This window comes from Brachionichthys hirsutus, chromosome 14 (genome assembly GCF_040956055.1).
Source record: "Brachionichthys hirsutus isolate HB-005 chromosome 14, CSIRO-AGI_Bhir_v1, whole genome shotgun sequence".
Classification (NCBI taxonomy): domain Eukaryota; kingdom Metazoa; phylum Chordata; class Actinopteri; order Lophiiformes; family Brachionichthyidae; genus Brachionichthys; species Brachionichthys hirsutus.
This window is the reverse complement of record NC_090910.1, coordinates 12,103,530-12,130,226: the sequence shown is the minus strand read 5'-3', so window position 1 is coordinate 12,130,226 and position 26,697 is coordinate 12,103,530. Positions and strand designations below refer to the sequence as shown.

Genomic DNA, 26,697 nt, shown 5'->3' with positions numbered 1-26,697 from the left:
TTTAAGAGGAAAAATAACAGCATCAATTCACGGAAATCTCTATTAGTTGAGATATTGTATGACCAGTTTGGTATTCCAATCCACCTCTGGATTAGCAGGAACTAATCCTTAATTACCCAAAGTAGACCCCGTCATTCCCATCTGACCTCGGTGAGTTCAGGCGTCTCCCATGTTGATAAGAAGATAAGAAGCATTGCTTGCACTTTTGACAGTCTCATCACATGCAGCACTGTTTTTCCTCTAATCTGTGGGTGGATTAGCTCTAAATATCACTCGATCCGACACAGACAGGGTGGAAACGTGAGCCAAATAAGATGGAACAGAAGGGCGTTTTGTCCAAGTGTGGTTTATTTAAGAAAACTGTGTTTATCACGTGACTGAACTGCAGTATTTAGCCCTAATTTATCTATTTTTTTTTTTTTACAACTCTAGTACAAGTCTATTCACAGCACCCACCTAATGGAAACATACATTTTCATGTGGGCCTTCAATAATTACAAAATTTCCCTCGCGTGTCTGCAAAAAAAATAAAAATTACAGATTGATGACTGAGAGATAAATAAATAAATACACAAACATCAGATCTAATAAATAAATAGAACAAATAAATAACAATCCAAACTTCTTTGGCCGAACTCGGGCCGCTTTATTACCCCCCCTTTCCCCATGGGTTGACATTGCTGTTGGTGGATATGTTGCCCAATCAGAGCACAGAATTCTGACTGGATTACTTTTAACCAATGGGGTTCCGAGGAGAAACTGTATGTGGCATGAAATAACGAAAGAACAATTATATCGAGGCACTTTTCAGGATGTTCCAGGGAATGACAGCATCGCCGCGTGTTTGCGCGTTCCCCAAGAGGAGGGAGAATGTAAGACAGAAAACAACGTTCACATTGAAAGCTAATGAAAGTCTTCCTCATTTAATTCAGGGGGGCGTCGACTTACGACCACAGCGGGTTCCGAGGGTTTTGTCCGTAGCCGACTCGGTCGAAAGTCGGCCCATGTTCAATTACCGTAAGTATATTATGCTGCGTCTTGGGAGACATCGTGGGTGAGACAGCACTTTAAATCGTGAAATCAAACTGAAATGAGTCAAATAGCTCGACGACCCCCTGTAATGTAATCATGGTTTGTATTTGTTTTTTTATTATTATTATTTTTTTACAATTTTGGGACAAAGGATGGTAAAAAGTACCACGAAAAAATAGACGAACGAGCTGGAAAATCGATGAGGAGAAAAACGATGGTAAACCATTGTGTCGCCAACCAAGGGATCGCCGTTACTGCTCCATGAGTCTTTGAACAACATCATTGTGTGACTTCTGTGGAGGTTGAGTCCGACTGTGTTTCCAACCGATCCCCAAATATCCCCGCCAGTGTCTTAAAGCGAGGCCCCCAATCGTTGAGGTAGTCGTAGTCCTCCTCGAGCTCGACGGGGACGGAGTCGATGGAGCTGAGCGACTCGGCCACAGAGCCGTTGCCCTCGTAGGCGTACGTCGCCAGGGAGTCATAGGGCGGGGCCGAGTTGTCCGCGTCGTGCTCTTTCAGACGCTGGCTGATGAAATCTCGGATGTCGGCGCTGTCCTGAGAGACCGGCGGCCTGGGACCGCTCTTGACCTCAGGTTTGACGTCCCTGCGGTACAGCTTTTCCTTGGCTACCTTGGGATTGCGGAGAGTCCCCATGTCAAACGCGTGCGTGTCCTCCTCGCCGCCTCCTTCGTCGTCGTAGTGAATCACGTTGTCCCGGATGTCCTCTTTGGACGACATGAGGGTTTCCTTTTTCTTCTGCCCTCTCAAGCCCACGTAGAGGACCACGATAACTGGGGCAACAGATCAGGGCGTTAGACGGACGCACCGCAACACACTGATTAGCATGGCTGTGGTAGCGTTTCATAAACATCAGTTAAAGGGGTGATAGCTAATGACATCCCGTTAGAGACATGAATAACAGACGTATCGACATGCATTTGTTACGGCCTCTATGTCGGCGCCGACCGGGAGCTGGTTCAGCGGCTCAAAGCGAGTCCGTCGTTGCGGCGGCATTAAATGTATCACCCAGACTGCAAACATTTACTGACAGCACGCCAGACGGCGCTTGAGGGGCTTTGCCTTTCTGTGGCGAGGATTTCAACACTTTAGAATAAAAAAAATCCCCTCTTTCCCGCCCCTGTTGTGCGTGATCTGTAAATCCGTGGCGTTCCGACTCCTTTCCTCCAGGTCACACGGGAAGAAAAGCAACGGATGCAGCCGACATCTCAGGCGTGAACGCGGCCGATAAATACATTCAGACTCTGGAAAAAAAACAACAACCTGAAGTAGGTCCGACCCCCTCCCTCCCTCTATTCCCCATGTGATGTTATCGGCCTCGCCTGCAGCGCACCAGCTCCCCCTAGTGGCACCCGAGTGGCCTTCCACAGCACTGGGTTGTTATAGGACGGGATTAGCAGCGTGTCACCGGGAGCAGCCAATCGGCGTCAGTCTGGAGGAAGCAGATGAAAGTCTCTGTCTAATTTACCTCATCACTTCTCCTCACAGGACAACTGGGTCACCCCGACAAATCCTCACACGGAGGCTCCGTGTGAGTCCTGATTCTCTCCGCCGCTTCCCTTCCCGGGGGGGGTACAGCGTGGCGGTTTGGCATCCGCCTCGGCCTCGGGGGGCGGGGGGGGCTTTGAAGGCGTTCTCAGATGAAGAGACGGAGCTCTACAGCACAGCGATAATCAGCTTTGTGCTTTTATGTTGAAACTCTTGATTCATGAGAAGGATCGCCGCTCAGGCGTGGCGAGAGTTAAACAGCAAACTCCTCAGAGGACGGATGCAGGGATGTAAATAAAGAGAACAGTTTAACAGCGTCCCATCTTCATAATCGCATTCATAATTCAGACGCCGACGCCGTAAACCTGCATTTACGTCCTCCCCCGCTATGCAGATGAGTTTGGACATTAAGAGAAGAGACTCAAGTGGGAGTTTTACAACCGTGACCTTGTGTGAATTGTAAACGCTGTCGTCAGAGCAGCAGCCACAGGGCGGCAAGATTGGATGTAGTTTATAGAGCTAAGCGTCCCTCCCCCTCGTCTTAAAGGTATCAGTGAATGACCGAATCCATACGGGCCTCTGGGATTAATAGCGATGCTCCTGGAGAGTCGGCAGGTGAGCTTTGAGCGTCTACTCTGCACATTTAAGATCACGATCCGGTCAACCGCGGAGAAGAAGGTGAAGCAACACCTGAGCCGTCGGTCCGAAGATAAATCCGAAGCTAAATCAGGCAGATTAGCTGGATTGGACATGCTCAGCAATTCTCCCCTGAGGTTGAGAAACTGGATTATTAGCAGCGGTTAAAAGCGTTTCAGTGTCAAGCAAGATATTAGGAAGAAAACAAAATCCATTCGGGGAAGAAGAGCAAATCGATTCAGAGGAAATAACGATAATTATCTTTAGTAAAGAAGAAAAGAAAAGAAGCTTTTCAGAACAGGAACAGGAAACTGCTGTTTCTGGACCGAAGATGGAGGTCTCGTGTTTTCAGCAGGAACGAACTCGAGACGTTTACGTTCCAGAGGATGGCGGCTCTCACCTAAGAGGATGACGATGCACAAGAGGATGGCGATCAGCGCCCCCGTGCTGAGCCCCACGGGCAGGAAGATGGCCTCGGCGCTGCACGTCAGCAGGGATCCGTCCGATTCGCAGCCGCACACCCGGATGGTCAGGGTCCCCGTGCTGCTCCTGGGCGGGTAGCCGTTATCTTCGATCGCCACGGGAAGGAAATAGATCTCCTGAGAGCGCCGCCTGAAGCCGCTCCGCTTTGTCACGATTCCGGCCGTGTTGTCTGCAAAAAAAAAGGAGGAATGTTGCAAACCCTGAAATATCAAACGTTCCAGAGCCTCCATTGATTTTCTTTATTTTATTTTGAAAGGGCTGAGATTAAAGGAATCCTCCGAATGTTCATGGAAAGCCCTGAAGTGTTTCTTTGATCTGTACCGCTTTCCTTTTCTGTCCGGAACAGAAGGGAGACACTCTCCAACCGGAATAACCTCGCATCAATGAAACCGGGAAGCACTTCCTGTCTGCACTTCCTGTCTGCTTTCTTTGTGCGACATCACTTCACAGAACCAGCAGAGCATTTCCTTTTTTTTAAACACACACACGGATGAAACCTTTTGGGAAGACGGAGGACAGTGAGCGGAATCGAGGTGGACAACGAGTCGGAGGGACGGGGAGCGTGTCAGGTGGAACCTGGCTGGTCCTGCCCGCCGCCCCCAGACGGTCTGACCCCTGTCAGGCCGGGTTTGTTCCACCGGCGGGGGCTGCCGATGTTTCCTGACAGGAGGTGGCGCGTCTTAGCACACCTCGCGTGTCGTGCACGCCCGGGACGGTGTCTGCGCTCTCCCTCTGCCTCCTGTCCCAGGCGCCCCCCGGTGTTTGCATGTTGTGTCCCTGCCTATCAGATCTCGCTAGCGGGGGGGGCTCTGGCAGCCCGGAAACAGCAAGAAGCCGTGTCCACGAAGGTAGAACTGGATCAGAGGACCGGGCCCGGCGTGTCTTGGACGGTGAATGCGGCCGCGTCCCCGTCCTCGGGCCGGCGTGTCCTGGTTTCATTCGCCGTCTTTCTGGTTCAGCATCACACGAGCCTTCAGAGACGCGGCGTGAGTCGACATTCTTACCATCAGCAGCCGGCTTGTTGAGTCACTGACATTTAATCTGAGAATTCCTTTTAATTTCCTTTAATAAAAGGTAATCAATGAGTTTAACTCATCATTGAGCCAGACAACGGAGGAGGGGGGGGGAGACGTACTTCCAAAGTCCCGGATGGTGAAATTCCTGTTCCTTGGGTCCTCCTTTGGGGATTTGAAGGAGAACTGCTGTCCCGCCATCGGGAGGTCCCGGTCTTTAGCGCTGAACATCTGGATCACCTGTTGGGAAGGAGAGACAGAAGCTCGCTCACGTTTGTCGTGAATGTGATGTCAGACTAGCTGGAGGACGCGTCCGTTAGCGCCCGGCAGCATCGTGCCTTTAGCCCGATGCTAAATGCGAAACGGGACGGCGGCTCAATGTGGCATCACAGAGAGCGAGGGAAACCGATGAAAGAGCAAAGCGCACACTGAAGGACCGGCTGCACAGAACCCCCCCGGGGCGGCTTGCTTTTCCAGGACTCCTTTGTTGCCGCTTTTCCTCGTTTCACGCTCGACCGGGTGAGCAGCCGGTCGCCGCCGACATGAAACACGGAGCTCTTTGCTGTTATTGCAGTCCCGACTGAACTCTGTTCGGAAAGCGCAGACCTCAGACCTCAGGGCGCCGCCGAGACAAACGGATGATAGATTGTCCCAGAGAGGATCTGCAGCTCTTTATCACCCGCCAGGTGTGAGCAACACCTGGTGGCGTCACGCTGTGGAACCACTGGACCGGAGGGAAACGTGGGGAAGGAAGGGATTACAAGAAGGAGATTAAAATATGGAGGGTAAGCCGAGGAAAAGGCTGGTCGTGATGCTTTTTAAAAGTCCTCGCTACCTCGTCGGTTATTTCTCGGCCCAGGAGGTTAGACGTTTTGGATGCTCTTCCTGTCTCGGAGTCTATATTGAACATGCATTTATTTTAAAAGATGCGACACCCATAATCTTTACAATTTGCAGCAATCCCTGAACTCTTGAATATCAACCTCCGCCCCTCCAATTGGAGGTAAAATAAATATCTGGGGTCCATCAAGTGAAGTAAGACAAACTTTGACAGAAAATTGTACATTCAGGCAGGATCCCATCGACCGGAATAAAGGGTTGTCGGGGCCGTTTGTCTCGACTCCATCCGGAAGGATGAAAAGCAGAAAAAGACGCCGGCCGGTTTTCTATCAGGAAAGCCGTTATTTTGATTGCGAGGGGCCCGAGGAGCAGCGAAACAGCCTCCGTGTGATGAGGAGTCGACAGCAAGTTGATCGACTGCCAAAGGAGCTGCTCCCGCAGAACGCTAACTGCATATAGATGCTAGTTAATGGGCTAATTTACAGGCGCAGGTGGTCTGCAATGCGCACAGGCAGGAAGCTGCACCGCAACTCAAGTATATCATCTGGAATGTACCCCGGGCTGCGGCTATGCAAAGCAGGGCTGCTCTTTATGACGGCTCCTTCTGCTGAATGCGACTCTACCAGGCAATAAGCGCCAGATTTAGGTTCAGGCCGTGTTCCGGCAGGGTTTCTGCAAACGGTTTTGTTCCAGTGACCTTGATTCAAATGTGGAAAACCGACCTTCTAGTAATCGCGAGTTAAACGTGTGCAGAAAGATAAATATCTGTAACGTCGTTGTGTCCGATGCCGCGGGTGCGCTTGAACGCACCTGTCCAACTTTGGCGTTTTCACACACAAAGGTCTCGTAGAGACTGGCGAGCTCCGGCGGGAACTCGTTGATGTCCAGCACGTGGACGGTGACGGCCGCCCGGCTGGTCAGAACCGGACTGTCTGCAGAGGGAAACGCAGATTAGAGCCTAAACGGCGCCATCGCTCGATGAGTCCAACCGGAAAGGTGCGTCACTTTGGTGCAGGACGGCCTCGGGGGTCCGGAGGCGGTCTGGGCCGAGCCTCCTCTCCGGAATCTGGAACATGTCGGTGCATGAATTCCTGTTTCACGAGGCTTTTGATTGATGATGTAAAAGAGAATGAAATAAAAACACACATTGAATGAAGCCCGTCTCAAATCATAAAGCTTCTCTTTGCTTTCCTCTTTGAACATATTAATTATATATTGAAAGCCCAGTTGAGAGGGGCCAACAGGAATGCACGGCTGTTTGCTTCTCACCGCGGGGGGGGCACGACGGGGAAATGTTCTTTTTGTGCCAAAGCCCAGGCAATGTAGACTTTATGGATTCGACGCGGGAATCGGCCGAGGGGCTTAGCGTGTTGCTGGTGCCGCTGCAGGGGGGGCAAAGGTGTGTAGATTTATGTGGAGGTGGCTGGTTTAGAAGGTGTAGAGTTACCCCGGGGGGGGGATTGAAGATGCAGCCGCAGCTCGGATGGTAACCCGTCTCTCACCCTGAAGGAAGAACCAATCTTCCCACCGAGGTACAAAAGGACGGCGAGCATGGGATTTGCTTCTGAACCGCCGGCGCTAACGCTAACCCAGCAGAAATTCTGATCCTTCTGGTCATGAAGGTCGGCGATTCTTGGGATTATTAAAAGGCTGAACAAATCTCGGTAAATAAAAATGCTCCTCTGAGAATATAATTTACTTCTCGAAGCATCTCAAAATAAAAAACCCTTTACTGGGCCTCAGCCTGCCGTCAGCGATGCAGCCTACCGTCCACCAGATGGCACAACGATGCAGCGGCTGCATTCAAACCTGACTCGTGTCAGCGTTTCAGCATTAATGGGACATGCTCCCTTTGATTTTACTGAAACAGAATCCTGTGTTCCTGAACGCTCCGTCGGTTTATAACACTCTCCTCTCGGGTATTACGGTTTTTAAATTAAGCTGATTTTAATAATGATAATAATAAAAAAAAATGTAATCTTTGCACGCAATCAAGCACAAATCCATTAAAGGATTCCTTCAGCAGAATAAATGATCAAACTCACGATGCCACACCTCCACATCGATGGAGATAAAGTAGATTAGCATGCTTCCTTTATTATCACACAAAAGATAATCCCCTCTCTTTGACAGCCGCCAGGCCTCGATGCCGGAATACAAAACGCCTAATCCAGTCCCGGTTCTGATCCGGCTCACCTTTACTACGCGCCGGTCCTCCGGTCTGGTTTCGCTGCACGGCTGCAGGAATAACCGGAAAAGGCTTTTTGAAGTTAAGAGTTTCAACTCGGAATTGAGCTGATCAGACGGGATTTAGCCGCTTTATTCAAGGAACACTTTACCCCCCCCGATGGATTGAAACGGGGAGTGTGAAAGGCACCCAAGGACACAAACATTTAACACCTGTTCCAGTTTGACCTGTTTTTTATTTCATCAATTTCTTATAGAATGCCAAATTTCCACGGGCCCTGAAGGCATCGCTTCGCCGTGTTTACTGCTGTCCGTTACGCTTCACAACTTGAATAACAGACAGAAAACAGCCCGGCGATGATAATAGAATCCATCGCAGGCCGGCCATAAAAAGCTTTCCAGAACACAAAGTTCTGCCAAATCTCACTCAAGGTCAGGAACGCATTTGAAGTCGGGGCGGGGCCCAGACTCCCGGGTCCTGGGTTTATCTCCGCCCCTGCGCCGCCAGCGCCGCCATTATTCCTTCAACGCTGGATGATGGGAGTTCTTCCTTTTCTCTCTCTCGCCTCAAATGAAATATCGGTTCCCCGAGATGGGAGCCGGCGAGGGCAGGGGAGGGGGAGGGGCTGAATGAGAGGCTGATAAGGACGGCTCGGGAGACAAAGATGTGCGGAAATCCCACGTCAGCCGCCTCGGCACGTGACCCGCTTGTAAACGCCCCGGTCCTCCCTTTGCATCCTTTCCGGCTGCCACATCCTCCGCTTCGATGCACGTTGAAAGAGGAATTAGCCTGCCGCTGATATGACCTTGAGGGGAAGTGAGTAATATCGGTTTCCAAGGCGACAATGATTCGGGTTTTAGCCGCCCGTATTTCACGGTCTGTCCTAATGAATATACGGCGTGGCTAATTTTGATCGAGCGCCGTCCCGCCTGCGTCTGATGACTTGATGACGATGGATCTGCTTATTTATCATAGAAACACAATTAGCCGGATGACGCGCCGTTGAAGCCGCAGCTCCGCCTCCTTCCCGCCGCCTCGCCGCCGTTAAACTTCAAAAGGTTCCCGTTTTACCGCGCTACGAGTAAAAGTTGACTCTCCCCCGTCGATGTCATCAAACATATTAAAAAGGTACAGTTTAAAAATGGAAACAGAGTTGAGGCGAGTTCGCCGAGACCCCCCCCCCTGCAGGTACCCCCAGCCATCCAGGTTTATAGTCGCCTGTAAAGCTTTGCAGCAAAATGGGATTGAGTATTGACTCGAGCGAAGGCGTGGTAAATCCTTCACGTAGATGATGGCGGGGGGAAGGACAGTGACACCCCCCATGAGTCGCCAGCGATCCGGCCGGCTGTCCTACTCACTGAGCTTGGTGGCCACGACGGAGATGTTGTGCTGGGCGATGCTCTCCCTGTCCAGGAGCTCGTTGGTGGACATCGTCCCCTCCACCGGATCGATGTCGAAGTAGCTGTCCAGGTCGCTCTTCCAGTCGATGGAATACCTGGAAGAGAACGTTCGTTTATCGGCCTCCGTTTGCACGGCGAACCGGAGGATCAGCCCGGGGCGAGTCCCCCCATGGGTATACGGCCTTCATTATTACTTCTGAATGGTCATTTCAAGAATATGTGCTGAGGGTCGCACGAGCGTTCCGATCTGGGAATGGGGCCGGCGGATTCCTCGTGAGAATGGATGCATTGTGGGGCCTGATGGAACCGTATCGATCCCAAACAAAGGCGTGAACGCCGTCGGTTCGGCGTCCGGGAACGGAGGAGACGCCGTCCTCTGTGAAATACCACCCTGGTCTCGGTCAGTCGCCCTGAATGCTAAAACCACGGCACACAAAAGGGACGGCGGCGTCCATCGGGCTGTTTGATCTGAAAGGGCTGTTTTTCATTAATAAACATGCGATTTTATTCCCGTGTTTCCCAGCGGGTCAGAGGTTTTGGGTTCGCTGCCGCAGCAGATGCTTTAGTTCTCGTGGGCTTGAAGTTGAAGGACGGCGTCTACAGACCGCCATGTTTTTTTTTTCCTTTTTCACAGCAAGCGATTTGATCTTAAAAGGCGGTGCTCATTAATATTTAGCGATGCTTGTTTTTCTCACCGTAGACGCTCAAAGAGGAAGAGACATCGAACATTCAGAAAGGCTTTAAAGAACGATAACAAAATGTTCGATTTTTTATTTTTATTAGTTGTTGCATATTAAGAAAATTGTTTCTTTAAAATCAAAGTATAAATAATATTTAAACAAAATAAAAAATAACTAACATTACTATAATAAAGTATGGTAATTTTAAATAATAGAAATAATGAGACTCTTTGAATAATTTTCCAGCCAAATTTCCATCATGAATTGAAAACTGAATATTTGACAGTTTTTTATCGGCAGGGAAAAACCTCTTTTGGGATATTTGTATTTGATCAAAAGCACTAAACCAGATGTTTTACACCGGCAGTGTGGCCCAATGTTATGAGGAACCTCCTCAGAACCTCCACAGAACCTTAATATGATTGAAATCCCCTAAACTAAAACTAAAATATCAAACCTGTCAACGAAGAGCCAATTAGATTCTTTCAATAACACATTATGGACAAACATCAACGGTAATTAGCAATTGGTTCATTCTGAGAATCGTGAAGGAGATTTGAGCTGCGAGGAAGCCATCAGGCATCTGAATGGGGCCGCGCACGCTGATAACTGCACAGATAACATTAATTAGAGCATTATCTGCTGCTTTGAGCTGCAGTAATGTTAACCCAGTCACACAATACACAAGCTAATAACAAAATTTATTTTCCACGCTCATTGATTTTTAGAGTTTACGGCCTTCTCTGCGGTTCCAAACATCAAGGTCGCGTAATTCTGGGTTTAACCGTTTTAGACAGAGGCCCAAAGTTTGGCCTTTAAAACTCGTTCCAACTCCGGCTGGTTCTGTGGAAAGACCAACAATGCAGTATTCATGACGCCCTTTAGCCTCGCCGGCCACAGATAACTCTCTCCATCCTGCTGAAGAGCAGAATCAGCTGGGGGGGGGCGTCTAAAAGCATTTTCCCTATGCATGAAGGGTCGTCGGACGTCAGGCTGCTCTCTGAAGGCCCTGCAACCAACGCCAGATGTGGTTTGATGAATATTTGAGGTCCTGCAGACAAAGTGGAGACACACCGAAGACTTCTTCTTCCATTGTTTGGTGTTTGGGGAATGAAATATTCATGATAAAACAAAGCACGCCCAGACAACAGGGGGTTTGATGCATTTTGACCATCGAGGCGTCCGAGCAACGGTCGCCACGGGAACAGATTTTAACAAAATGGTCCTCATGCATCTTTTAAGGAGGGGCTTCTTTTGTCTTTGGCGGTGAGTCTATTGTTATCCAGCTTTTACGTTTAAAAGTAGAACAGTAAAAAAAAAAAGACGCATTGTCTCCACAAAGGAAAGAGCAGCTGTAGAATAAATCCATTAAATATGAAATGTTTACTAAAAAAAAGCAGCCTCAGAAAGTCACAAACATGTTTTTCGGACCCGACTTCACAGCGAGGAGATAAAAGCGTCGGATCCACGGATGAATAAAGTTCTAATATTGCATCTGTCTCGCCAGCGAAACGGCAACATCTGGCAAGCTGCTGGCGGGACTTCACACGCCAATGTCAAAGGTTCCGCAGCGATTGATTAGTCCTAAAAGTGATCAGCTCAGGATTCAAGTCGCGATGAAGGCGGCCGCAGACATTGATGAATGGATTAGAGTTTTAAAAGCTTCAATTACTGGCTGCCGCGTCAGGAGTTCTCCCGTCTGCTCTTTTATCCTCACGGGAGCCGCGAGGGGGAACTTGGCTCGAGCGTAAAGCCTCTCAAGATGAAGAGGTGCGTTCAGATCCGGGGGTCGCTTCATTTATTAGAGCTTCTCAGAGGGAAGAGCGACTCATCCTGAATAAAGTTAATATGATTTACATGGCTGGACGTCTCTCTGCGTGTTGTTGGAGTCCACGAGGCCATATCGAATCTGAGTGGGTCTTTGGAGCTGAACCGAGAGTCCAGGTCGTGTGAGGATCATCTTAACGTATATATTCTAAACTAAAAACCTGTGGAAGAAGCTTGAAAATGTCCTTCCATGTCAAATTATTGAGAATTACATCTGTTTTCTGTTAAAACTAAGCCATAGCGTTAAACTTGATTCCACGGCCGCCCTTCAGGGGGCAGTAGAGAGCCGATCCGCCCTGATCAATCATGCAACCCATTTTATTCTGCAATTTTCATGACTTGTGACCATCATGGACATTTTAAAGCTGCTTAAAATGCTCTTAAAAGGCAGAATGTGTTCATAATGCATGATACAGGCGACCTCTGGTTCCTGCATCGACGAACCGAATGGAACGCATTTCTGCAGCCAATCAGACAGCTTTCAATGCATCTCATTGATCAAACACTTTGAGAGAGAAGACTTTAGCCTTTACCTGACTGGGCTGCTGCTAGCATCTAAATCCTGCGCCGTCACCGCTCCGATGATGGTACCTGCGGGCGTGTCCTCGTACACATCCATCACATACGAGGGCTTATTGAACACCGGCGGCTCATCCACATCCAGAACGTTAATCTTCACCGTCGCCGTGTCTTTGAAGGCCCCGAAGCTCTGGAAGCGCGAGTCCAGATGAGCGTTGGAGGCGTCTACCTTGAAGGTGTACGCCTTCTTGGTTTCGAAGTCCAGCGGCTTGGAGAAAGGAGGAGAAGGGTGCACTTAATACGGCTGCAGTTTACTTTCTCGTGATAAACAAGTCGAGCGTGTTCCTCCCTCTGTAGCGTTCATCTTCATCGTGTGTTGCTAAAGCGGTAAACGCACCGCAGGTGAAGCGGGCACGCCTTGTTTAAAGGCAACGCCGTGGATTCTGCAGACGCACAGCGGGTCCTGTTCACGTTCGGCACAAGTCAAGCAGCAGTTAACGGTATTTAGCTTCTCCTGGAGTCCCTGACAAATCAGCCCAAAGTCAATTAGCCGAGCGCTAAGAGGGGAGGGATCTGCGTCCTCGGCATGTCTTCGGCTGAGGTGTTAAACGTTCGACAGCAGCGACACGCGTGTTCGTACGTCTGCCTGTCTGCTGCCCTCTCGAGTGTGAACGACGGAACTTGGCGAGCCGGCGGTTTTGCACGCTCCACCGGCCCGGAGTCGCATGAGAGACATTCCTTTTCCATGTATTTCAAATTGACTAGCGTGTAGCCGCTACGGCGGCGGTATCTTCCCGCCCCAGCACGCCGTCTCAAAGGAAGTGAAAACAGCGGCCGAGAAGTTAGCGAAAATAGCGAGGGGGGGGGGAGGATGGATTATTGTGTGGCACAAGCTAAGTATGACCAGTCATCTGTCCAAATTAAACGCACATCAATTAGCCAACTAATTAGAGCCCAGCCACTAAAGACGACCAGAGGCTGTGCAATCATGATTTCACAGTCATAGCAGATGTTTCTCAAGCCCGCCGCCTCGCCTCCATCGCCGTGGTTCCAGTCTCGCAGCCGCAGCAGCCAGCAGGTGTCCGTGAAAAAAAAAAGAGCGAGCTGTGAAGGCTGGCCAATCTGAAAGCAATCATTGACCATCAACCGGCATGATTGGTTTGATTACGGCGCACCAGATGCAGCCGGCCGGCCACGGTTATAAGATCCCTCACCAGGAAATACACTCTGTCCCTTTCAATCTCTTTCAAGAAGTGACAACACTGCGGGGAGATCGAGATCCCCCGAAGCCGACGCCCCCCCCCCCCCCCCCGGAGCAGACCCGAGGTCGCGGCAGGTGTCAGTCAAATTCCATCCCTGCAATAAGAGTGAAACCTCCCACCGAGTCGTCGCTACGACGACGGATAAGAATTCCAGCAGTCATTGTTTCAGTGTGGCGAGCCTTCCGCTGTCCTGCCCATCGCCGGAAATCAACATCCAAAGGAGCCTGGTGTACTTAACTCCTCAAAGAGGGAGTTCCAGGCGCAGAAACAAACGCATCAATAATTCATTTCAAGTGTCCTCTCATTATGCGGAGCGTATATATATATATATACAGTATTTAACAAAACTAGATAGCTTGAAATCGCATGATGATGCACGGCTCAGCTGAAACTCGTGCCCAGGTGTAGGAGGAGAGGGGGGGGGGGGGGCAGCAGGCCTCATTAGCCAGAGACTCACTGTGCAGGAGGAGAAGCGCCGCGCTCCATCTCCACATGCTGCATCGCCACAATTAGGATGGAGGCCCGAACTCTCACCCTAAATAACTGTCTCAGTTTCCTGTAATCCTCTGCTAGCAGAGAAGAAGGGATCGACGGAGGGCAAGGATGGGCGGGCGCGCTCTCTATCGCGCACACTTTGCACTTTTGATGCAAACCTCCTGCGACGCACAGCTGGCATCGATTTGAGCAATTAATTGAGTAAATAATGTGTTTAAATCCAAATGTGTTGAGCGTGAGGGATTTCACCTGAGCTCAGGTGAAGTTTGAGTTAGTGGCTCGATGAGACGGTTAGAATCTTTGCTCTACTTAAAGCGGAGCCGGCCCGAGAGGCAGTCGGACCAATGGTTTCAGTGCTAATACCCTAATATTGATTCCTGGACTGAAAAGAGAATACGGTTCATTTATTGGGACACAAAAATAAGCAAGAAGTTATTGAACAAACTTTCTATCCTTTCCATTGTTTATTCTCATTTTTAAATTTTCTGCGTGCACCGCCCCAGCACGGCCACCAGGGGGCGTTTCACACACCTGAGAAGCACTCAATAACACTGTCAGGTGGTTTTGCACAATAATCCATCACAATATTCAAATCATCGTAAAAACTTTACTGCTTTGATTTGTCATTTTTATCCATCCTGGTCGACTTGCAGTGTTTAATCAGGACCGAGTAGCGGTGGGGGAAAGAGCGCAGGTGGAGGATGCACCAGGAACAATACACAAGCAGCCAATGCGATTAATTCACATATTTTAGTTTGGGTGGGGAAAGACGTTTTTAATACGTCTGAGAGACACAAGGTTTCGAGCTTGTCTGGGATATCTGTGGTTAAATACGAATAAAACGGGGGCCAGCGAGGGCTAATGAGAAAGTCTGAGTTAATGAGAAGACGTGCTAATGTGTCAACGCTTGACTTGCGGAGAATCAAATGAGATCGGGAGGCCATAAGGGAAATTTCCCCGGAAATAATAAATAAAGAAAAGTCGTCCATTCATTCCGTTTCTGAGCATTTTTTCACATTTTTCCGTCTTGTTCGAGGATGACCTACTTATGAGCACAGAGGCGCCGGTGCGCGCGCGGCTATCGCCCGTACCCGCGCGTGCGTTATCCTTAAACCCACACCTATCCACGTCGGAGTCCTCGTCGGAGTCCTCATCGGAAGCGACTCGTTAGCGCGTCAGGAGTTATGCACCTTTTATGAGTTGCTGCGTGCCGACGCCACGTGGAAGCGGATCAGCGGAGGAATTTGCAAGGAGGGCACGCCGAGTTCCTCTCATGTCAGCGCCGCTGCTCTTCAACATCACAACAGAACATACTTGAGATTCCAGACATGCCGCTGCGCCCTTTGATATGTAAATGTGCACCTTCCTTGCACTGGCAGGGATACTGAATGAAGTAACTTTTCCTTTTTCTCCCCTCCCGCCGCCTGAACGTGTTATTTTTCCAGTGGAATTAGGTGACTTGGAACAGCGGGCTAATCTAGGCGCCGCGGCCTCGTGTAAAGGGGCGGGACACACGTGTGAAATCTTCATCCTCGCAGGGCCCGCCTCCTGCGGAGTAAAGCGCTAGCAGCAGCTGCTTTGCGCCACCGCTGTTATTTTGGGGGTGGCGATATGCAGATTGAGTAGACTTTAGTTTCGGTATTACAATCCTCACACGTCAGCTGCTCCCTCCTTTAATACGGGGGGGGGTAGACACCCGTAGCCTTTCCCCTCGCAGCAGCGTTGTCACGGCGCAGCGAGTCATTAGTGGGCTGATGTCATTTGTTTGTGCCGAATGCAGGAATTACCTGAAGATTAAAAAGAGGTGCAAAATACGGCAAATGTGGTTTAATCTTTGATGTGCGGAGCAGCCTTTAATCCATTTAGCCCCAGTATTATGTGTGTACAATACACTTTATGAATCATTAACGCCCTCTCGCTCGATTCGCCCCTGAGAGTAAATCAAAGCTACCTCAAACATGCCGGGAATACCGCAGCCTTCTAATTGCAGCTGCGCTAGCGAGCCTTCGTGCTCCGGCAAACGGCGGCATTAGTGCACGCCTGGACGGGTAAATCCAGCGAGGACGTGACCTCTTGACCCCGCAGGTCGTCTGACGGCCGCTTCGGTTTTGTCCAGACGTTAAACATTATATCTGGGCGTTAAATAAAAGTCTCAGGGTGAGATTCTGAGACAGGACGCGAGGGCCTCGTTGCGGCTCGGCGTCTCTACGGCGAGCAGAGCTCAGCCGCCGGCGAACCACGTGGCACAATGAGCTTGCCACCTGCAGTGAAAAGCCTTCATGCCCCACCGAGCCCTTTGATGCCCCCCAGACAACAACGGCAACGCCGCGGAGACGATGCCCGCTTTTTCCCCGCCGCTGTCGGTCACTTCGGTTTCGCACTCCCGTAAACGGTAAAGGAGTCGCACCTCCACCCTCGCTAGGACGGGGTTAGCCGCGGGATGAGCCTCCAGGCGCCGGTTTAATCGATTCCACCCACACCTCCCCAGGCCGCCGGAGGGAGCGCTTCATCGACCCACGCACACACTCTGCTCCGCCCGCCTGGTTGCTCGCTGAGGCGCCGCTCACCCGCGTCGGCCGCGCGGCCCTCCTGATGTTCGGAGGTATTGTTGTCCTCCTTCCCGCCTCTTTTGACTCCGTTCATACCGGGACCTGAAATATTCCGGCACGATAATCAATAGATTATTTTCAGCTCCGGTCGGTTCCATGCGGCTGCCGGCGCTCCCGATGCTGTCCATCTGACACCGGACAGAACTGCAACAACCCGGCGGCACCGTCCAGATTGCTATAGGACATGAAGAAGTGGAAGAAAAATCCCAGAATGCTTTGCAAACGAAGCCAGCGTAAACCAGCAGCAACAGGTTTGCACAAAACCGGAACACTTCCATGTTCTCAAGGGATGCCCGAGCAAGCCAGGAATCTGATCCGACTTCCAGCCGAAAGGAGGGGCGGGGCTAAAAACAGGGATTTTGATTTGGGCCAGTTGTCAACAATTTAAAAGCACAAACTCCAATGAATGGATTCTGAAACCATTGCTGGGAGAAGAACTTTGCAACCGGCTGCGCTTGAGCAGCATCAACATCCCAACGACAACAAGGAAGCGACGCACAACGCTCCAGTAGAAACACAGCCCAGACATCTGACTTCAGCGTGGAGGTACCTTCCTTCATCCATAACCTCTGCTCAACATCTTAAACCTTTATTAAACACAAACGTCCCTGAACTCCTCCCACACGGAGGCCGGCGGTGAACTCTCTTTATTCGATCCAAACCTGTTCTTAGGATGTTCTTACCCCCTCCTCACGCCGACTCCTTGTCAGGTGGCAGCGCATCAACCACGCAGGAGCGACGCCTCCTCAGCGCCCGTGCCGGGTGTACACGATGTAAACACATAACCGCCTTCATTTAAATCATAATGGCCGCCTGTCTCATCGTGTTATTCCATTACTGTCGATGAGAAGGTCACGGCGGCGTGATCGATAGCGGCAGACGAATCGCGTGTTTTTAAAGCTCCTGCACTGAGACGGGATCAGTTTCTCTCGCTGCTACCTATTTTGTTTTCTTTGGGGGAGGGGGGGGATGAAGTAAAAATGCAGTCGTGATGCATCAGGAAGCAAACAAATGGAGATCTGCACCCCCCGAGAGCATTTTGCATCAGAAATGCCCTGAAAGGTACCGAAAATCACATTTTATTTTTTGCAATCCGGTGAAATAGACGCCGTGTTCCTGAAACCAGGCAAGACAGGAGAAAACAGATGTTTGACGGATCCTGGAAAAGATGTTGTTCAGGGTGATTTTGTTCAGTCACATTTTTCTCTTCCTGATCTTCCACGTTAATCTGTCGCTGATGCTCTGTTCCGTTTAAGAAAGTTTCAAAACCACTGAATAAAACTTTGCTTGTGTGTCAAAACATGTCAAAAGCTCAATTACAATAAGAATATTACATTTTTGGAAAACATAAAAAAAGATGGTGATTGCACCTTAATTCTAATATGCATGACTTTAACTTTTATTTTTATGTGTTCTGGAAAGGAATGGATACAATCCAGGTATTTTTAAATCATCAAAAACTTCAGGAAAATGGGAAAAGCCCTCCGGTGAAACAAAGTGCTCGAAAACCATTTAAAATTCTGCAGCTTTTTGCTGAATTTAGCAATTTTGCACAGCAATAGAAAATAATGTCTTTTTATTTTATTTCACCGTTTGCTGTGCTCTAATGAGAACTCGCGTCACCCGAGCGGTGATTCTTCACCTCCATTCTTCCCGAGGAGGGCTTTCCTGCCGTTCATCTTATTCCAGCATGAAATAATTGGTAACTTGCAAAAGTTATGGTTTTAAAATAACTTCCCGGACACGGGAGAAGTCATTGTAAAAAAAAAAAAAAAGAATGTGACGTTGGACTCCGCCCACAGCGACGGCGCCCGGAGGGGAATCACGCTCAAAGGTTTTGATCGCATCCCTGTTGTTTCATGTGCGAGTCCAGACCTGTCAACTTGGACACTTTTATTATTTAATGTCTGGAAAGGCAGAGGTGGTTGTCCTCCAGCTGTTGCCGTGACGACAGACATGATGCGGGGTGTCTTTTAACAGCATCAGGGCAGCATCGAGCGAAAATACAGGCAAGGATTGGTCTAATGGAAATGCTTCTATTAATCTCCTTTGTTTTTCCTTGAAGCAAAGGTGGTTCCTGAAATCCTACCGAGACCCCGCTCGGGCTTTCATGCTCCACGCATAAAGGCTTCCGCCCACTCACTGTCACGGAGCCGAACGCGTCCCAAAGTGTCCGAAGAGGAGGCAATAAAACACTCCTGCTGTCCAGGAGCGATCAGGCACGTGGGCAGAAGAATGCGTTTCTACTCGGGGCGTTGGGATGGACCAATCTGAAGTGGGCCGGCCCCAGAGAGGGGGCGTCACGGCGGGAAACGAGGGAGGGGAGACCTTTATTTTAAAGTTTTATATATGCTTAAGTTGCTCGGTGTTCGTGGATCAGTCCTCCTGCTAACTTTAGCTGCAGCTATCGTCCTGTTGGTCTCACCTCGGGCGGCTCTGGCCCTTCCGTGAATTAGATCGTACCCCTCAAAGGGTTGTAACTGGCGCCGGTTGCAACGACATCGCCGCCCTGCGTCTGCTCCGCGCGATCAAGCGTTTAAATTTGGTGCTTTAGCGCCGCGGCGTTGAGTCCGAGACCTCCTGCCGCCGTGGATGCATCGGACGCTTTATTCATTTATAAAAGAGGACATATGGCCTCCGGTTGGATCGGTTGCCGAGGGCGATTTGGACAGGTTTACACACTCCTCTCCAGCGTGAAAGGAAAACCGGCGTTCCGGTGGAGCGTTCCCTCCAGAAGTGTCCTGAGTAAATGCCTCATTTAGGAGTCACAGGTTGAGCCATTTCTTTTTTAAGGGGCCTTGGTTGTGCTGTGAGCGATGATTAAAGGCTGTCCCGCTGATGAAGGAGACGCTGCGCCCGATGGCGGAGCTAATGGTTTCACCCATGGCTTGGAATTAGTTTGAATCCACTGGGAATCAAAGTGGGGTCACGCTAGTGGCAGCCGGATTGAGGACGTTTGATTTTCGCTGTGGGAATAATAAACTAACTGTCAGGTCTTTTTTCTTTATGTTAGCAGAATTAAATTGTCAGACACGTAAAGTTTAAAGATAATAATGAAGGAGTAAAATGCTGAAAGGAGACCCCATTCTCTCTGAGATTAAAGCTTTTTTGCTACCAGGATTCCCAAACAGGAATATTTTGCTGCTGCAATCCGAACTCTCTCTTCCTTAAACCCAAAGGGGCCGGATTATGACCCCTGAGGCCTGAAGCCTCTTTGCAATCTGCTGCTCCCTCTCCTGATTGGACTGCCGTAAAACCTCACGTGGATTTTAATGCAATAAAATCCCGTGCTGTAAGTCCGCCTCGCCGGCGGCACGACGTCTTTGAATTCATCTCGACGCCGGTGTGTAAAGGTTCTCCTCTCTCAGACTCCCTACCCTTTTGAGGATGATGATCCCCTCCTGGTTGTGAGCATTGGTCGTGATGTCAAACATGGCTCCTCCGTCCCCCGGCACGATGGTGTACTCCACCTCAGCGTTCTTCCCGATGTCCAGGTCATGGGCTTTGATCCTCCCGACTGCAGATCCCACCGCGGAGGACTCGGGGACTCTCAGGTGGAAGAAGCCTGCAAGCAAAGACTCGTTTATTCCCATCGCTCGACACCGCCTGTCCTTTATGAAGCCTCTGACGTCCCCCCCCCCAGGACGTCCTCGAGCAATCGGCGTGACATTATTCAGTCCTGACTTGTTTGGACATCAAGGCGGCGCCGCTCCTCGTAATTGGCCGGCTCAACACGCGAGATCAACAAACACAGGAGCTCAGGGGCTCTGATGCTCCGACAAGAGGAATCACCGCCGGGGCCTCGCCGAGAGATCCACAAACAAACCATTTGTGTTGACTGATCGTCACCGACACCTGGAACTAGCGGGACATCTGCTCCCGTGTTTCCCTTTCAGCGCGCGAGACCGCCGGCCGTTTGATCGATGGGATCCGTTTGTGCCGGAGAAATTAAAATTCACCAGCGCCGTGTAAATGTCGGATGTAATCGCAGGAGCTCCCAGGACGATGTCGCCTCATAATCTGCGTCCTTTGATGCAATATGCAGCAACGCGTTTCACACAATTTATTTGGGGAAAATGTGTTTGAACCAATTCTGCATTCTTCTTGATGCATTCCACGATCTGAGGGGATCAATTCCAAAGTTCCTGTCATTCCTGGCATCAGAGATACACAAATAGAAGTGTGCGGCAGTGGCATCCATATCGTAATCAAGGTCTGCAGACATTCTGGGATCTCAATCTATCCCGGTAGCGTGTAAGCAACAAACATCAGCGCTTACACGTGGCGGAGGAAGCGGTCCCTGCACGCCGCCGCGTTCCTCTGCAACACGCCCGGGATCCGTGCCGAAGATGCAGCAAAAGGCGCCTCGGAGAGAATCCAATCATGTTCTGTCATTCTGAGCGAACACTGAGGCGACGGCGGGGCTACAGGTGCGCGTGCTAGCATTCTGCTAACCCTTTCCGTGGAAATGCTAATGCAGGTTTGAATTCAGAAAAGGGGAATAAATAAATGATTTTTCTTTTGGGATTGGATTTCAACATTTAGCCGTTCACTCTTAGACCCTTTGTGCGAGACTCCAGCTTGGCTGTGACATCACTGCTCCCCCCCCCCCGTCTTGATCCTGGGATTGAAGAGCGGGAGCCGAGGCATATTGACGAATCTGGCTGCCGTCATTTCAATAAATAATAAAGCGCTCTCAAGGACACGCATTCATTCTTTTTTTTTCGTTTTTGAAGGTTCGCTTCTTTTCAAGGACGGGACAAGAAAGTTCCTTTCCTTTGTTTGTCCCGGTGCCAAACCGGGGGCGAGTCGGAGGTTAGCGCACAGCTGCTATGTGGCGCGCTCAGCGAAAAGCCTGGCGGGTAATGCGGTAAAGCCGCATGTACGTACATCCAATGCCATCTGGTGCATCAAATATTGAATCTACGATAACCTATAAAGGCAGGTGCGGCATCACTGATAAACTGGATCCTGCACATTCCTACCCGCAAGCCCTTCATGGATGGAAGGAGGGGGGGGGGGGGGGGGACACAAAGGGAGGATTTGGGATGGGGCAGAGGAGCCGCCACACTTGGCCCAAACCTCCGTGCTGCAACAGCATTATGGAAATACCATCCGACTGCGCTTTCTGCATTCACCGGAGACCATCCGACGGGACGGAGCACACGCATCGCAGCAGCACATACGTGTAAAGAAGCTTCCACAGATCAAAGTCTTTATACCCCCCCCCCCTTGTTTGGCTCTGACCCGACGGACACTACAATCGAATTAATCTTTTTCAGCAGCTTATACAAAATACCGGCTAAAATGCAGTGTTTAAATACAGCGACTCAATCCCTGACGCGGCGCCATCATCAGCTCAGGCCTGATCTAAATATAGAAGGACGCTCCGGGAGCGGGATAACGCCGACCCCCCCGTTCACCACGCAGGAGCCACGGAGGCAGCGGTGCTGAATAAGCAGGTAAACCGCAGCTTGCAAGAAAATATCATGGAGAATAATTACAACGAGGGGGCGAAATGAAGCCCCCCCCCCACCTCGCTGGGGTCGCATGGGGTTTATTATAGCATCATAAAAGCAGTAAATGTGCATCCGGCTGCTTTAAGCACCATTTAAACACCCTTAATACTCACTTTTGGAGAATCTGGGCGGATTGTCGTTGACATCGCTGAGGGTGATGTTGACGGTCGTGGTCCCGGCCAGCCCCCCCAGTTGGCCCCCCATGTCCTTGGCCTGGATCAACACCTGGTACCGTTCCTTCACCTCTCTGTCCATATTGGGTAAAGCCGTCTTTATAACTCCTGGAAGGGGAAGCGGGAAGACGACAGACGGCCGAGGATGAAATAGAGGTCATTTGACAAACCGAAGACACTTGACATTCGATCGGGAGCTCTGGCGAAGCCATGTGATGATTCATTTGAGGATCAGAGGCCCTGAGATCAGAGAGCGTTTGTACTCCAGATTAATAGTGAGGTCATCAGTTGGTTGTCGGGCTAAGAGGAAGCAGGCAGCATAAGCGGCTCCTCGCTTGTCCCACCCTCATATTCCACTTGATAACGGCAGAGTCTAAAAATCAAAGGGGCTGTGTTTTCTGGTGTCGTCCGTTGCTCACCTTTTTTTTCTTCCTCTTGCCACACGTTGATTTTAAGAATTAAAAGTTTGTTTGAACCCAGTGTGTACTCTGTAAGCTGCTCCACAATGAGCTGTCTGTGTGATACATTTCAATGTATTTATATGCGTTGGACTGGCCCAGATAGGCAAAGGCAAAACACTGCTGCGATGAAGGTAGCAGATAAGGAGCAGTCTTCCTCCGTACTTTACCCCGCTGCCAGTCTGTTACCATTTTACTTCCAATTTCTCTCCCACGAAGCCAGTAAAATTCAAGTTCTGCACGATTAATGTGGAAATAAGGGAATAGAAGAAATAATCATGGTGCATTTGCACATTCAAACGTTAATAAGGTAATAACGCTTCATGTCATGGCTTTGGGTGAAATGCTAACATGTTATACTGTTATAACGAGACGAGAGCGTCACCTGTTTTAGGGTCCACGGAGAAGTACGGCTGGCCGTGGAGGATGCTGTACACCACCCTGGCGCTGTTTCCGTAGGTGGGGTCGTCCGCATCCGTCGCCGTCACCTGCGTCACGTACGTTCCTGCGGAGAGGATGCGGAAGACGTATCGATTTAACCCGTTTCCGCTGACATCCATCAGCTGGTCGAACAACCTCGCCCGACACTAATGAATGATGGATGACCGCCGAGGAGGCTAGCGCCGATGCTAAGCAGTTCAAACGCTGACGTGGTGGAACGAAGAAGAGACAGGATGTGTTCTCCTGCTGTATGTTTTCTATTTTCTAGCATTACTAAGGGTAACCCCCCCCACCCCCCATAAAAATAGGCTATTGTGTAACCATTCATTAAACAATGCAACCATTAACAAAGCAAAGGGCCATGGCGGGAATCGCATTAGCAAGGCAGATGTCCCGACTCCTTGAGACAGGAAGTCGTATCCGAACCAGCATCCGGCTAGTTTAAAAAACAAACTTGGCGTGTAAAACTGGCCGGATTTGTGGGCGAGGAGACGGCGGAACAGAGGGACGTCATTTACATGGTCGTTTTACATTCTGCTTCGCTCCTAGCATGCAAAAGAACTTCCTAATAAGCTTTGCGGCCCGAGCTGGAACAGTAGCTACGAGAGATTAGCATATCAATCCAGCCAAACAAAGCCTCACGGTGGAGTTCGTGAGCTCGACATGGATAACCAGGACGTACACGAGATAACGCCGCGGTGTGGATAATGCACCGGGCCGTTCTCCCTTTCAGCCGGACGGAGAGCTCCTGCAGCTCCAGCGGATTATACTGGAGGAAGCCGAAAAGCCTCTCGGCGCACCGCGACACCTGCACGTTACCAGGCAACACAAGCGCCAGCCTCCGCCTGAGGTGCGAGGCATCAAGCGCGCCATTAGATTCCGTTCACACGGTATGGCCGCGCGGATTTCCTGCAGGAGCATTCGAAGGAGCTTGAAGTGAATCAGGATTATTCATCTGATTTGATCTGTGGAGCTTTTGGGTTCAGTTAGCTTAGCCTAGCTTGTTATTTTGGAGGGGTATCAAGGTTTTGTGTTGCTATTCACGTTCATCTTTGCTTAGCACTTCCTGTCCTCTTTTCTCGGGGGCTGTTACTTCTTGTTTGCCTCCACCATCCATAACATCTAGGATTTCTTCACCTGGCTTTCCAGGATCACTCGCCGACATAACTTACTGCCTGTATTTGGACCTTGCCTTAGCGCTACACCCTGGCGTACTTCTACTCTGGAGCTGTCCGTGGTGCTGAAACACGCCGCTTTTGTTTTGTCGTGTGGGGGGAAGCGTTGTGTTGTTTCAGGGGGCCCTCCCTGAAACAACGCCAGGGTATAGGCTTAGCCTCATCCCGATCGGACTTTGTTGTTTGGACTGTCTTATAGTTTTGACCCTGGACTAGTTATTGGATTTTCAGAATAAATCCCTGGATTGCATGGATCCTCGCTCTGAACTGCTGGAGGGGGTGACAAAAAATAAATCACTGATTTGACATCACGATCCAACGTAAGACACTTATCGTTGTGGAGTAATTATATTCTTTATGCCGACTCTGTAAAACAAAATATAAAATAATTTCATATCTCAACTATCTTTGATGTTTTATTTAAATCTATTAAGTGTGGCAAATATTATGTGCAAAACAAGCAGTAAAAGTCAGTCACCGGTTTATTTCACTGCTGATTTGAGGATCCGGAGTTTTTAACGGGCTGATTCATGCTGGGGGGTAAATTCCAGGAACTCTGCCTCAGCTGCTGCAAGTTTGACTGTAATTCCTCAAATTTATGGATGTGACAGAATTCATTTCTGGAATCTCATCAAGTTCCCAAAGTGTCCCCCGTTGGGACCAATCCCAGTCTCTGAAGCGGGGGTGTGGGAGCAGTTAAAGGTGGATTACTTCCAGGGTCTAGCTCCCGGTACTTAGAGATTAGCTGCCGTCAACCAAACTGGCTGGAACCGTCCAAACACAAGTAACGGTGTAGCCACCTGCCCACTTCCTGTCGTCAGACTGGTTCCAGTCCATCTCGCAGGCTACGCGTTTAGCTTCCTCCGCTCATGCTCATTGGCTAACAGTGAGTTAGTGTTATTTATAATCAGGAAGAGGAAGAGGAAGATGTTTCCGTTTCCACGGCCACGCCCGTCTTTTGCTAAAGCTTCTGTGGTTGGAAGCAGCTCCAGCGCTAAACCAGGCTACGCCCGTTTCTACCCACAGATTGCTGATGGTGGCGTTTTTGAGGGACTTCATTGCCGCTCAAATCAAAAGGAACTCTTCTGCTAGCTAGAGAATGCTAAACTCACCTACTGGCGACATCTCCGGGACACTGGCCCGGTACGGTCCCTCCAGGAACTTCGGTTCATTGTCGTTGATGTCTTGAACCTTGATAACAAATTCCGACTCGGGCTCCAAGGGCCGATTGGTGTCGATGTTGACAGCCTGGGCTCGTAGGGTGTAGTAAGGCTTCTCCTCCCTGTCGAGGCTCCTTAAGGCGTGGATGTCCCCCGTCGTTTGGTCGATTGTGAAGATGGAGCCAGCCCCGTCCCCCGAGAGAGTGTACTTCACGGCACTCTCCCCCTTATCAAGGTCGGTGTGCAGCTGCAGCACAAAAGAGGTGGAAGAACAAAGAAAGGCAGGTTGAGCGCAAACGTCGGCACAGATCACGATTCCATGGACGAGCTGTCAGAGTTCCTGTTCTGCAAAAACAGTCGAGGAAGGCGGCCGCGCATCAAAGAGACAAAATTCATGTCTCTACAAAGATCTGCAAAACCCTTAAGTCATGAGAAAAATAAAAGTGATCGCAGTCTCGGAATGTTCAGCAGATTAATGAGGCTAAATCCCTCATAAATAATGTATTTTCCCAGAGCAATTATGCTGCAGTGATAGCTCTTCAAAAATCCATTTCTATCCAAGCGTGACTCAGGAAAGTTCTCTTACCCGAGATAAGGGGAGTTTTTCCTGAGGAAGCTGAACGCCGTCTGACGGCGACCACATGACAAAGCATCGCGTCTACATCTTTGTTAATGCGGATCCGAGGCCGAGGCAAACACATTCTGGGTCGGCGCCGGAGAGCTTATTGACACAGTAGTGTTTACCTTCCTGGGGAGATCAGCCGCACATTTTCAGAGCCCTCTAAAATATTTATCCCTCACAGACTGCCGTCCTCGCCGCGCACGTGTATGGATTTTTTTTTTTTGTCGTTGTATTAATGCCTTGGAATTTAAACCGACATTGTTGAAGGAGCGAATTATTCCAGGGGTCAAGAAGAGAACTGGAGAACCTCCCGTCTCTGGGGAGGACCGGGAGCTCCGATTCTACACTTTTTGCGTGTCGTAAATGAAATAAATCCAGCTATCTTTACGACTGTGTATTTATATTCCCAATTACCAGCCTGTTGTCCCCGGGAATTGGGTCCATATTGATCAATTCACAGCCAATGATAAGCCCATCCCAGCTGCTCACGTCTTTAATCCACATCTTTAAAGGGTTGGAAGGAGTTCCTCCCTCCAGAACCCGTCCAACTAAAAGAGATCCCAACGGATCTTCTACTATTTCACCATCTTTCTTCCGTCTTTCTCTCACTAGCCTTAGCTTAGCTTAGCAGCTATGCCGAAGCTAACGACTGACTGCAT

At 49.9% G+C, this 26,697-nt stretch overlaps 1 protein-coding gene across 1 annotated transcript; it reads right to left on the bottom strand.

Moving 5' to 3' along the window:
* Positions 1 to 1,311: 1,311 nt before the first annotated feature.
* Positions 1,312 to 26,697, bottom strand: LOC137904124 (cadherin-12-like). The gene is made up of 12 exons (XM_068748287.1): positions 26,693 to 26,697; positions 26,579 to 26,636; positions 25,369 to 25,663; positions 23,026 to 23,145; positions 22,123 to 22,290; positions 19,868 to 20,055; positions 12,139 to 12,392; positions 9,057 to 9,193; positions 6,321 to 6,442; positions 4,793 to 4,910; positions 3,575 to 3,826; positions 1,312 to 1,823 (listed from the first exon to the last, which is right to left on the bottom strand). The coding sequence occupies exons 1-12, from the start codon at positions 26,695 to 26,697 to the stop codon at positions 1,312 to 1,314; spliced, it is 2,229 nt and encodes a 742-aa protein (XP_068604388.1).